A 13326-nucleotide genomic window follows, 5' to 3' on the forward strand; every position below is an offset into this window, starting at 1 on the left:
TATCATGATATATCTGATGAGAATAAGGTTGAAATAAGACTGAGAATTAAGTCAAAATGTCAAAAAAAGAAAGGACACGAAGTTTTAAGAGTTTTAAAAATAAAGTTGACCCTGAGGAAATTTTATAAGATTTATGATTTATGTATACACAATGTTTTTATATTTATTTAATTTTTGTTGTTGTTTATTTTATTGTATTTTTATTATTTTATTATTATTATTTGTATTTATTCATTATTTCTCAATTTATCTATTGACTGATTTCATGTCTTTAGTCTTAGTCCGGGATTATATTCATAGTCTGCTGTGTTTGTCCTGTCCTGTTTTGTTTTGGTTCATTTAACTTGCACTGTTACTTTGTCACTTATATAAATAAATATATATAAAAATCTCAGCCTTTCCGAGAACCAGCACCTTATCGTGGTGGAGAGGTTTGTGTGCCCCGATGAACCCGGGGGCTGTGTTGTCTGGAACCTTGTGTGCTCGTCATGGATTGGCCAACAAACACCATGTTCGAACATAAGGATGCTCATAAGTGTACGTGGTACCAGAGCACCCTAGGCAGAAGGTCCATGATCAATTTTGTTATCGTATCATCGGACCTGAGGCCGCATGTTTTGGACACTCGGGTGAAGAGAGGGGCGGAGTTGTCAACTGATCACCATCTGGTGGTGAGTTGGGTCGAGTGGCGGGGGAAGCCTCTGGACAGACCTGGTAAGCCCAAACGTGTAGTGCGGGTGAACTGGGAACGTCTGGAGGAGTCCCATGTCGAGGAGGCCTTCAACTCACACCTCCGGCGGAGCTTTTCAGGCATCCCTGTGGAGGCTGGGGACATTGAACCAGAGTGGGTGGTGTTCAAAGCCTCTATTGCCGAAGCTGCGGCGGGGAGCTGTGGTCTCAAGGTCTTAGGTGCCTCAAGGGGCAGTAACCCTCGAACCTCGTGGTGGACACTGGTGGTCAGGGAAGCCGTCCGACTGAAGAAGGAGGCCTTCCGGGATATGTTATCCCTGGGTACAGGGCAGCAGCCTCAGCCGTGGCCGAGGCAAAGCAGCGGGTGTGGGAGAAGTTCGGAGAAGCCATGGAGAAGGACTTTCGGTCGGCACCAAAGTTGTTCTGGAAAACCGTCCGACACCTCAGGAGGGGGAAGCAGGGTACCATCCAAGCTGTGTACAGTAAGGATGGGGCGCTTTTGACCTCAACTGATAGTGTGTAAGGGCGGTGGAAGGAACACTTTGAGGAACTCCTGAATCCGACAACTCTATGTTAGAGGCGGAGCTGGAGTATGAAGGGGGATCAATTCCAATCTCACGGGGGGAAGTCACTGAGGTAGTTAAACAGCTCCACAGTGGCAAAGCCCCGGAGGTGGTTGAGATCCGCCCAGAAGAGACCGAGGGGTAGACCTAGGACCAGGTGGAGGGGTTATATCTCTTTGCTGGCCTGGGAGCGCCTTGGAATCCCCCAGTCAGAGCTGGTTGATGTGGTCAGGGAAAGAGAAGTTTGGGGCTCTCTGCTGGAGCTGTTACCTGGATGGATGGATGGATGGATGGACGGACGGACGGACGGACGGACGGACGGACGGACGGATGATGGATGGATGGATGGATGGATGGATGGACGGACGGACGGACGGACGGACGGACGGACGGACGGATGTATGGATGTATGGATGGATGGATGGATGGATGGATGGATGGATGGATGGATGGATGGATGGATGGATGGATGGATGGATGGATGGATGGATGGATGGATGGATGGATGGATGGATGGATGGATGGATGGATGGATGGATGGATGGATGGATAGATGGATAGATGGACGGATGGATAAAAATCTCAATTAACAGATTGTTAAAAAAAAAAGTTTTTAAAAAAAAGTTGAAATGTTGAGAATAAAATCGAACCGTTAAAAATGAAGAGGAAGTCATCAGAGCTAGGAATAGTTGAATGAGGAGGAACATTGCTTATTATTTTTGCATTCAAAGAATTAAGTCCTTATGTCGAAAATGTAGTTCAAATATCTCAAATCCAAATCTAAATGTTGAGAATAAAGTTGATCTTTTTCAGAAAAAGGCACATTTTTCATGTCGCCATGTCGTTAAAATGTTTGAGCTTTTATGAGAAAAGAGATTAAAGTCAGATTTACTAAACATAGTCAGATCTAATAAATGCACATGTGGCCCTAATCCTCTTTGGTACCAAATAAAGTCGTCATGATGAGAAAAATGGTCTTTCTTTATTCTCAAAGTTTCAGCTTGCTTCTCAAGACGAAAGGGTTAAGCTTCACATTTATACTTTCACTGAACGTTTCTGACTGGTAATGCATAATTGCCGTCATGAAAGGACTTTAAAACATTGCTTCCCCTTTATGTGAACTTCTAAGAAACATTGAAAACTCACACGTGCAACACAAAGTACATTTTAGTGTGTATAGTAGTTTTATTACTCCAAGTTTTGGGATTACAGTGTTAGGGAACTTTTATTTTCAACAAGCCTTTCTCTGAGACAACATAAGAAAACCCCTCTAAAACAAATGTCTGCTCAGCATTGACGGGCTAACGGGTTCATTTCACTGATTAAAACCCATATTTGAGAACCTCTCTTTGCTCTTTTCAACATTATAATGCAAAATCAATAGGAATTTGCTGTTCCGGACCAAAATCAGCACCATGTGAGCGAGGGACACATTTATATTTATGTTGATTTGTCAAAATTAAGCAATTTAGGCACTTATTAAGAAATTGGCAAAAGGTTATGATGAAAGCCAAAAAAAACTACCGACATTGAAATGTTAACACAGCTTGCAGAATACCAAACTGAGATCTCAAACGTTACCAGGGAGGCGTCACACTGCCTAAAGTGATATTACAGGGAGGAGATGCAGGGCTACTCTGCATATACAAAATATGCCGTGTGTCCGCTGCTTGTGCTGCTCAGAATTAAAACACACTGATCAACAAACATTTAAAAGTGCTTTACATTAAGGTACCTTCAATACATTCACCTCTACATTATGATCTATAATACCACAGGTAATGAGTGAGCTGCAGACTTCCTTTGGCAAAAATAAACATGAGCTTTTAGCTAAAGAGATATGGAGTGTGTCAGAGGAGTGTGGGAGAAATAAGCACACACTGTTTGCAGAATACAGAAGAAATACTGCATATGAACCAAGATTACAGACATGTTGGGTAATGAAACAATACGTTTGGCTTTGTAAAAGGAATACTTCACCCACAAAATGATCATTTGCGTAACACTCGTCCTGTTTTTTTGCATGTATGTTTGCATGCTTTAATTAAATGCTTTTCTATTGTAAAGCATCTTAGAGTATTAAGAAAAAGCACGGTGTAAATGAATGTATCATCGTTGGATTCTCAAGTAACACTGCTTTGAAGACAGGAAAACTATGTACCATCCATTTAATGATTATATACAAGTAGGGGTACAGGTGTGTACTGTATGTATGTGTATATAACTTTTATATATTTTAATTTGATTCCTCGGGATTGTGAGAAACAGCATTTTGATTTCCCTGTCTGTATACAGAATATTGACAATAAAGTTGACTTTGACTTAAAACCCCTTTTTGTTGTTACAAACGGGGCATACATTTACTACAGAAAAAACAACATTTTCTCCAAGAATTCAAGATAGCAGGGTGAGTTACTGACATATAAATGATCCTTTTGTTGGTGAAGTATTTCTTTAATGAGAGTCAGATGAGAACGTGCAGCTACAGCTAGCAACTGGTTAGCTTAGCTTAGCGCAAAGACTGAGAATGGAGGGAAACAGCTAGCATGGCTCTGTGTAAAACTACCTCTTTACATTTGAAATACGTTTTATGTACAAATTAAACTAAAGGAAATATAACTTGTTAATCAGTGAGTCTTACTGATGCTGGTAGGTGGATATTTTTTAAGATCAGAGCCAGGCTAGCTAGGATAGTCTCTCAGCAGCTTAGCCTAGCATAAAGACTGGAGATGGAGGGAAACAGCTAGCATGGCTCTTTGTTAAACCACCTCTTATAATTATTGCACGCTTTTTTTATACACATCTAAACAAAGAAGGTATAACATGTCAGGATAGCTGTTTGTCAGTAGCTTAGCTTAGCATAAAGACTGGGGGAACATTTATCGACATTTCTTTGTGTAGTGAGTGCATGGGGGTCATGTGCTGGAGTATTGTGTGTAAGCCCCACCATAAAACCACTCCTTGGATTTCTTTTACTCTTCAGTTTTTGTACAGATAACACAAAAAAGATAACGCATGTCACCGTTTGTGTTTCCAGTCTTTGTGCTAACTAGCTGTATCCATTTTCTCATCTAACTTTTGGAAACAAAGCAAATTCCCCGAAATATCAGTCCGCACTATCGTCGAAAAGCAGTTCATTTTGTGCTATCAATGTTTTCTTTCGTTTTGTTTTCATGTCCCACTTTGGAGCCAAACTCAAGCCAATTAACGTCAGAAGTTAAGTAAGAGTTTACAATCAGTGTGTAATCTTCAACCAGTGCATGTTGCTATTCACACACACAGTTTTCAGTGTATTGCACATAATCTTCATTTAGTGCCGAAGTGTTTTCCTCTTCAGGGTTAAGAATCGAAGTTGAAATTCCCAAATGTATTCCAGATGAACGTCTTCCACTTCATCACAAGGCAGCTGCTCTTGTATTTTTTTTTTTAACATATATTACAATCTTGATTAAACGTGGCGGCCTAGTGATTAAAACCAGCACAACCAAATCAAAACAATGGCAGATGGTGAAACCTGGGCTCAGTATGTTAAAAATAATACTTCTGATTATGAATTACTGATGATTGTGTTCCTATAAAACATCAGCAGAATAATTTATTCTCATTTAAAAAGCGGAGTAAAGAAATATACCCTCGGCGGCGTTGCCTCGAGACGTTTTTTAGATAAATATAAAATTAAAAAAACACGCAAATGATTAAATAAAAATGCTTAAATTAAGATTCAGAATAAAGAAGTGTGAGGAGGGGGTTAAAGGGGGTCTCAGTCTCTAGTAGGGGCCCTTGGTGTGTCCAAAGATCCCGATGGGGAAGTGCTTCACGTGGGACGACCACTGCGCCGCCAGCTGGAAAAACTTCACGTCGTTCCACTCCACGCCGTCTATCAGGACTGTGGAGGAAGAGACAAACACCCAATATTATTACAGGAAAAATCAAGAGAAATTAAAGAATAAATCTGAAAACCAAGACTTAATAAATCATAAAGGATGAGATTTATATATATACTGTTTAGAGAAGACAGAACTATAAGCAGGTTCAACATCCCGATATAAAGAAGACATTTTGAGAATACAAAGTCACAGCAAGGAGAAAACGTATGTTACTCAATCTGAAGAAATTACAAAACTATGTACGATGATTCAGATTCAAGATGTAGCATCAGATAACTCATGTTATAAATATAAACGTACTTGACAGGTAAGTGCTATCTTTTTCAAATGAATGCATGCTCTTTGTACACCTTTTTCTGAATGATATTAACATACAGTACAGTTTGTTTCTTTAAATGATGACAAAGCATCCTAAACTTTCTGCAGGTGTGTGCAGAGGAGCTCACCCCTCAGCATGGTCTGCTGGTGCTTGGCAGTGCAGATGAGGCGGCTGATTCCCTCGATCACCTGACTCTTGGACTCCACCTCCTTGTCTTTGCTCTTTTTTGGCAGGAACATGACTGCAGGAGGAGAGAATGAAAAGCCCACTGGGAGTAAATGACAGATTCAAAGACTTTCTGTGGACTTTCAATGATGTCGGTCGTTTATCAGGTTAAGGATCCTCTAATGCTTGCACTGCACTCAGAAAACAACACTTGAATGCATCAATGGGTCCCACTCACCCTTCTTGTTCTTCTCCTTGGTCACCACCGTCATACTCATGGTGGGTTGAGGGTTCGGCTCTGCCCCCCCCACCGGCAGCCGGCTGACCTGCAGCGAGCGGAAATTGCACTTCAGCGTATTTTTGGAGGAAGAATCCCGCTTCTCCACGTCCTTCTTCCTCTCCGTTGGAGCCTGCCAGTAATCCACCTGCAGCCCCATCAGCTCCACCCCACCTGCAGAGCTACACACACAGGGAGAGAGGGGGGGCTTTATGTTATACAAATATAAAGACAGAATTTGCTTTTTGATCTTTTTCTCCAGACTTAATGTATACCTGTAAGCACAGAAGCTGCTGGTGACGGAGGGTGAGGAGGGAGGGGTGGGCGACGCCTCTTTGAGGGCGGGGGACACCTGTGGAGGGGGGGAGAGCAGCATGGAGCCGAGGGGAGTCGCGTCATCAGAGTCTCCTGGGGGGAAAACACTCAGTTATTTATCTACATTTTAAGGAGAAAGTAGTGATATTTGATGGAGCTCTTTTCTGTATATGAAACACCTTTTCACTCACCTGAGGCTGCAGAGGTTTGCTCCACGAGGCCGACTTTCACCATCTGCAGGATTCAGACAGTATAGGATTATTACTTGTATAAAAAACATTACGTAAAACAATCAGTTGCATAGAGACAAAATGCACAGTAATGAAAGGCAACTCACTCCGATAAATGGGATGAATTTCTGACACGAGTCCTCGTCCGGGCTGTGGAGAGGCCCAAAGAGTTCAGGTGAAAACCAGGCAAGAAATGAATCAGTTATAAAAGAAATAGGACATAAATTCTGTACAGATGAGAGGTCTAATGAATCAAAAGGGCCGACTACTGCAAGCATGTCCAAATGCTTGGCTAGGAAAAGTAAAAGATTATTTAAAGAAATATGCAGTTAGTAAAAGGTGGCCTCATTCACCAAGAGGAAACTCACGTCTACTTTTGTTCTTCAGAATTATTACTTTAAAAAAATCTTCAGAATTACTTTTTGTTAATAATACATTTTAAAAATGGTGAATGAGGCCCAAAATGATCTAGTAATTAGTAAACTATTCATGAAGCTGATTTCCAATGTGTCACATGTGGAAATATTCCCATTGCATTATACAGAATCAGAGCATGCTGCATCACTGCATCACTGCATCACGTTAAATCTCAACTTCCTGCAGGCTCCTTTGATAAGGCTGCAGAAGAAGAGCATGCAAATATTGGCCAATTGGGGGCTTCAGACAAAGCCATCCAGGAACTGCAGACAGCAGAGCAAAGAGGAAGAGCATTCGAGGAGGAGGAAGACATCCATCAGGGGAATAAGAAACTCTGAATAATAACGAAGTGGACGAGCAGGAAGAGCACCAACCTAAATCCACAAATCTGCAGCTCCATGCAGCTCTGAGCGCGTCTCACCGCAGTGTGTGAACAGTCCTGGATCTACAGATTTGTGTTCATGTACACACATTTCTATTTATTTACCGAGCAATGCATTTGAATTGGATGTGACTTAAGAGAGTCGGGGCTTTTAAAAAACGGTTTCTTATTTTTGGTTATTTGTTCCTTAATAGAGCGATTACTTTACATTTCAGCCACAAATGTCTCTGTTTTTATTGTTTGACATGAAGACAAAAGAGGGAAATAATATATTTAAGATAAATACAAATAACACATTCTTAACCATAAATATTACATTTGATTTAAATCCTAATCATGAGTTTAAAAAAGTAAATAAAATATATACAATTAATTAAAAATATATATTATGAATACAAATATATAATAAATATTTATTAAAAAATCAGAAATAATAACAATAATGAATATTGACTACAGTCAACATTTTGTCACAATTACAATTATAATCAAAAGACCAACATAATACATCTAACATCAATACAAAATATTACATGTCTTATTCTTTTTTAGTTTATATATTTATATAAAATGGACAGACAGTACATTAAAATAAATTACATTTTATAATATTATTTAAAATGGTCTTGAAAAAAAATAGGCACTAAATACATTTTAAGTTAAAATACAATAATTAGAATTTTCTTTTATTTGTGGCACGCAAAATGTGTACATAAACACAAATCACAATCAGATCAAATGACTTTAGGACCGTTTCGCAGACTGCTGTGGGACTGGGTTGGTATCACTACACCTTAAAGAACTATTTTCCTGTTGACCAGAAAAATAGTCTGACCGGATCTACTTTCTTTTTTAAAGAATGGATCTATTTTTTCTCTAAATGCAAAGGATGATGTGAGCGGTTGCTGCTCTTGCCTTGGAGAAACCTGCCAGCGCCCCCCCAGGGAGGAAACAGAGAGACTACAGGGGGGGGAGAGAGAGGGAGACACAGAGGTGGGAGACACAGAGAGAGGGAGACAGAGAGTCTGCACATCCATGTATTCTCCAAACACAGAAACACATCTGGACTGAAATGAGAAACAGCAGCCAGAGAGAGAGCCGGATGTCTGCCTGCTATATGACGTGAAGGATGACTGAAAACAGGTGATGATTTTATCCAAATATGAGATTAAATATGGGATGTTTTGGTTAAAAACTCCACATGCACGTCAATCCATGAAGACATATACACATGCACGCTAAAGATAATCTAGTCTGCATCTCCACGTTTCAGAAAGTGGTTTCATTATCTTTAAAATGTTGGTTTGGTTGCACAACTAAGCTGCACATGTACAACGTGCATTCCAATGGTATTTAATGCATCTTAATGGCTTCATTGTTTTCTTGAGTTAAGCAGTAATCGATATTCAAACAAGTTGTGGTGTTATTTAGGGTTCTGACATCTCGTGAAACATCATTTAAAGACTCTCTAGGCCCACTTCCCTTAAATGAAGGGGCCTCACCCAACACAGTGAACTAACGAAAAGTAATTGCATTTTCTTCACCCAAGTCAAAAGATAAGCACTATGAATACGCCTTAACGCTGTGGTCAGAACAATGGACGTAACACATGCACTTTATAGAGCACGTTAAATCTAGTTGTGCTTCTCTATGTGCAACATGTGGTATTACTATGCATGTTTGTTCAATATCATGAAGAAAATATAGCACCCGTGTCTATAATGCATTATACTGTGATTAAAAGCTTATCAGTGTTCTTTTAGGTAAAACATATATTACATTATTAACCTTTAGGATGACCAAACCTGTTTATACTTCAAATCTAAGGATGTTCCAGGCCTGATTCCCTAAATTGAAGAACTCAATCAGGTCTCTCCAGATGGGTTTCCTACCTCTAACTGGACAGATAACAAACAGACATGGAGGCCAGATGATGGAGAGGAAGCAGCGGTGGGGAGGGAAACAAAAAGCTCCAAGAGGAAACACAAATACCTGATCTCCTGCCACTTAATCAGCATGGATAGTTTAGAGTAGAAACTACTCAGAAATATTAACACCCAGAGCACACAGACGTTGGATGGAGAGCAAACATCTAGAGCCAAAACTTCTAGTTTGTCGAGGAGTTGGTTAGCTTAGCTTAGCACAATGAATAGAAACAGTAGGAAACAGCTAGCCTTGCTCTGTCCGACCGTCGATAATCTCTGAAACCCACAAAATTAAACGTTTAAAATCTGAAGTGTGACAGGGCGTTATGTGTGGGACATTGTCACGGCAGGTAGCAGTAAATAAACACATACCTTTATCTTTACATTTAACCACTAATTATGGAAAACTGTGATATCGGTGGAGGATTTAAGATGACATTTCGCGCAGATATTAACATTTCCTCCGGTGCGTCAGGTCGATATGCTGCCTTAAGAAGGATGGTAGGTGTAGTAGTTTTCCAATGTTCTTGGTGAAAAACATTGAGTTTCTCCTCTTAAAAGACTTGATGTCTGCAAATGTAATTTGTAAATACTATATATTTTGCACCGCATTGCAGACAGACACCTTTACATTTGAGAGCGTTATAACTGGAGAATAGATGGATTTTAAAAGCACTCATAATGTTGATCATTGCATTAACATCAACACAGATTATAAAAAAGCAAATCTGGGAATACATTTTATCAAGGAGACATGTTCGTGATATCTTAGGGGTTCCTAAACACAATCATTTCTTCTGGAAAAAGTGCAAATCCTTGTGTCTCGGTTTGGATAAAGTCCTAATAAAAACCTGGTGCAGCTTCGGTTGCTTCAGTAAATCTCACCCTGTGTGTGTGTGCTCGTGTGAATTACCACATTGAGCTTTGACCCGTAAAGAAGATCTTATCTGAGGGGTTTATAGCTCTAGATGTTATTAATAGACAGAAAACAACCAGTTTTAAGCAGCTGTTAAAGTGGCAGGATCCAGAGAGAGGCCGAGAGGTGAGATGTGGCTCCAACACACAGAAAGCACGTGAATCACCAGGCTGAGAAACAACTCAATGTACCACAATACCTTACTGCAAAATCAAAATGAAAGCTCTTTTTCCTTCAAAGAAAAGAAATAACAACAAAAACGTGTTATTCACACACACACACACACACACACACACACACACACACACACACACACACACACACACACACACACATACACATACACACACACACACACACACACACACACACACACACACACACACACACACACACACACACACACACACACACAGTGATGGAGAAACATGATGTTTAACACACAGACGCTGCACACACACGCACACACACACACACACACACACACACACACACACACACACACACACACACACACACACACACACACACACACACACACACACACACACACACAGAGACATGATGTTTAACACACAGACGCTGCACACACACACACACACACACACACACACACACACACACACACACACACACAGAGACATGATGTTTAACACACAGATGCTGCACACACACACACACACACACACACACACACACACACACACACACACACACACACACACACGCACACACACACACACACACACACACACACACACACACACACACACACACACACACACACACACACACACACACACACACACACACAACATTAGTGAAACCTTTGCCTACGTTTTGTTTTTCAAAAGAGGGTTGAAGGATGTACCATTATTCCCTGAATGGACTCTCCCAAAGCGGCAGGTGGTTTCAGTGGAAAATTCCGTTGCTAGCAGCGACCAACTGACAGAAAATAATTGACAGATATTTTATTTATCTACAAACTAAATGCTCTTGTTGTTTCCCTGTCTGTTATCTTATTGTTGATTTGTTGATATTGTTTACTGAGCTATCCATTACGCTAAGCTAGCTGCCACAAGCTCAGGTGTTATCTCGTGGAAATTGAAAGAAAAAGTTCACTTATTTTTAACCTTATTTTTAACCTTATTTTTAACCTTATTTTTGGTTAAAATAAATATGTACTGTAATCAAAATCAAGAGAAAAATGTGTTTTCAATACCGTTTGATTCGTGCCATGTTTTACAGATGCTCGTAAAATAATGGATAAATCCGGACGAGAAAGTTTCAATTTGCCTAAAAAACTGAAGAATATCCAACGAAAAACGAGTGTTGAGCTGACTGCTAAGTGTTTTCATCTTTATACTTAAGTCTTGTGACTCTGTTTTAGAATAATGGCATTTTTGAATCTTTAAACTGTAGGGAAAGAAATAGTTTCATATGTTTTCTGCTCATTACGACAGCGAGCAACCAATTAGCTTAGCTTAGCTTAGAGATGCTAAACAAGTAGCCTGGTTTTATCCATACTTTACAGCCAAAGCTCATCAGTAACTACACAGACTCTCTGTGACCGTGGACACATGTTTAGGGGGTCCTGCTCCGGTACTGTATCTACTTTAAGAATATCTATGTTCTTGATATTTTGTCTTGTTGTAATTTTGCCTGAATTCGTAGAATGGATGAAAATGGATGAAATGAAATATATGTTTTAAAGCAGTTCACTGACTTTTACAGAACGCTTCAGCCCCCTTTTGAAAACCTGCTGAAGCTCTGCATTAGAAGCATAAATTAGATGACTAAAACAAATTCAATATTCTCCATTGCATCACAAAAACCCATTTACAGCCCCCCCCCCCACAGCTCAGTGTGTGCCGCTCCCAGGTGAATGAGGGTGAAACAGATGAACGTACCTCTTCTGTTTGTAGGTGAGCATGGCCTCAGCGATGGGCAGCTGGTGGGCTCCGTTGGCTCCCACCATGTACTGGGTGACCCTCGACACCACGTCCAGGTTCTCCTGAGCTACACAGGAGGAGGAGCACAGAGGTTAATAATCATATCTTCATTCAGACACTTTGAGCTGTTTGTGTTAATGATTTCCAGATATCTTGAAAATGACATTAAAGATGAGCCCACCGACAACAGGAGCCTCCGGTTTGTGGAACAGGTCTCTCCACGCCGCGTCCTGAAACAAGCTGTTGTATCGATAGTCGATCGTGCCGAGATATTTGGAGACCGGATGTGCACCTGAACCAAGGAAACAACAACAACAACAACAACAACACATCAGACAGAAAGTAATCAGTTATAAAACTGCTTAAAAAAACAAACCACTGAAAGACAACAAAATCTAAATCCTTCATTTAAAAAAAGCCTTTTATTAAACTACTGTTTTCATGTATGTCTTTTATGAAGTGCTGTTGCACTTTGGGATTGCTTATTACAAATACAATTTATTATTATCATCATTAATAAATTAAAGCCAAAGCATTTGTTTCTGTTTCTGTGTTGTTCTGTTTCTGTATTTGCATGCCTTTGTTTTACCTTCAATTACATTTTCGCCTCGACTTTCTGTGGATTTGTTTCCCTTTGTATAGAATTTCTTCTCTTATCTGTTTAAGAAGTTTATAAACTGTTAAAATAAATAAAGTAGTATTAGTTTAAAATAACTGCTTTAGACAAGAGAAACGCTGAGAGGACAGGCAGCCTTAGCTTCTGTCGCTGAACGAGGTTAAAGACACGGCAGAATTTACAAAAACAGCATTCTTGTCTCGTACAGCCAAAGAAAGCAAAACCGTTTCTGGGACATCTTGTCTTTGCATCCTTTCAACATGTTTAACCTTAACTTGCTTTTGTTTGACTTTCTGTTATATTTTCTCTTTGTAATCCGTCAAAGCCGTTTCTAAAGGGTTTTCTAAAAGGTGCTTTATGAATTAAATCCTCCAAAATTCTCCCAACATTTCCAGTGAATTAGACCTGCCATCATGTAGTCTGGTTTGACCACAATCACCACCTTTAAATACAGGTGTAAACACTATCAGGCTCCTCACCCAGCGGTATGATGAGGAACCTCATGTATCCGAGCCAGTCGGGGGTCTTGTGGGAGAGATGGTCCACGAACAGCCTCAGCACGGCGCTCAGGTAATGCTGCGCTCCGGCCACCGCGATCTTTATGGGGACCGGCGTCTGAGAGTTACAGTTACAGCTGGAGGAGGAGGAGGATGAGGAGGAGGAGGAGGAGGA

The 13326-nt window shown here is 40.3% G+C and overlaps 1 protein-coding gene and 1 long non-coding RNA gene across 2 annotated transcripts in view; one reads left to right on the plus strand and one right to left on the minus strand.

Moving 5' to 3' along the window:
• LOC134881330 (uncharacterized) overlaps nt 1–13326 on the plus strand; it is a 253336-nt gene that overhangs the window by 158206 nt on the left and 81804 nt on the right. The gene's annotated exons all lie outside the window — the stretch shown is intronic.
• pacs2 (phosphofurin acidic cluster sorting protein 2) overlaps nt 2415–13326 on the minus strand; it is a 44137-nt gene continuing 33225 nt past the window's right edge. The window contains 10 exon segments of the mRNA XM_063908070.1: nt 2415–5139; nt 5587–5700; nt 5863–6083; nt 6177–6309; nt 6408–6450; nt 6554–6596; nt 10286–10318; nt 11997–12105; nt 12220–12330; nt 13134–13288. Of these exon segments, the coding sequence (XP_063764140.1) occupies nt 5021–5139; nt 5587–5700; nt 5863–6083; nt 6177–6309; nt 6408–6450; nt 6554–6596; nt 10286–10318; nt 11997–12105; nt 12220–12330; nt 13134–13288 (1081 nt within the window). The 3' untranslated portion in view covers nt 2415–5020.

Source organism: Eleginops maclovinus, chromosome 19 (assembly GCF_036324505.1).
Source record: "Eleginops maclovinus isolate JMC-PN-2008 ecotype Puerto Natales chromosome 19, JC_Emac_rtc_rv5, whole genome shotgun sequence".
Classification (NCBI taxonomy): domain Eukaryota; kingdom Metazoa; phylum Chordata; class Actinopteri; order Perciformes; family Eleginopidae; genus Eleginops; species Eleginops maclovinus.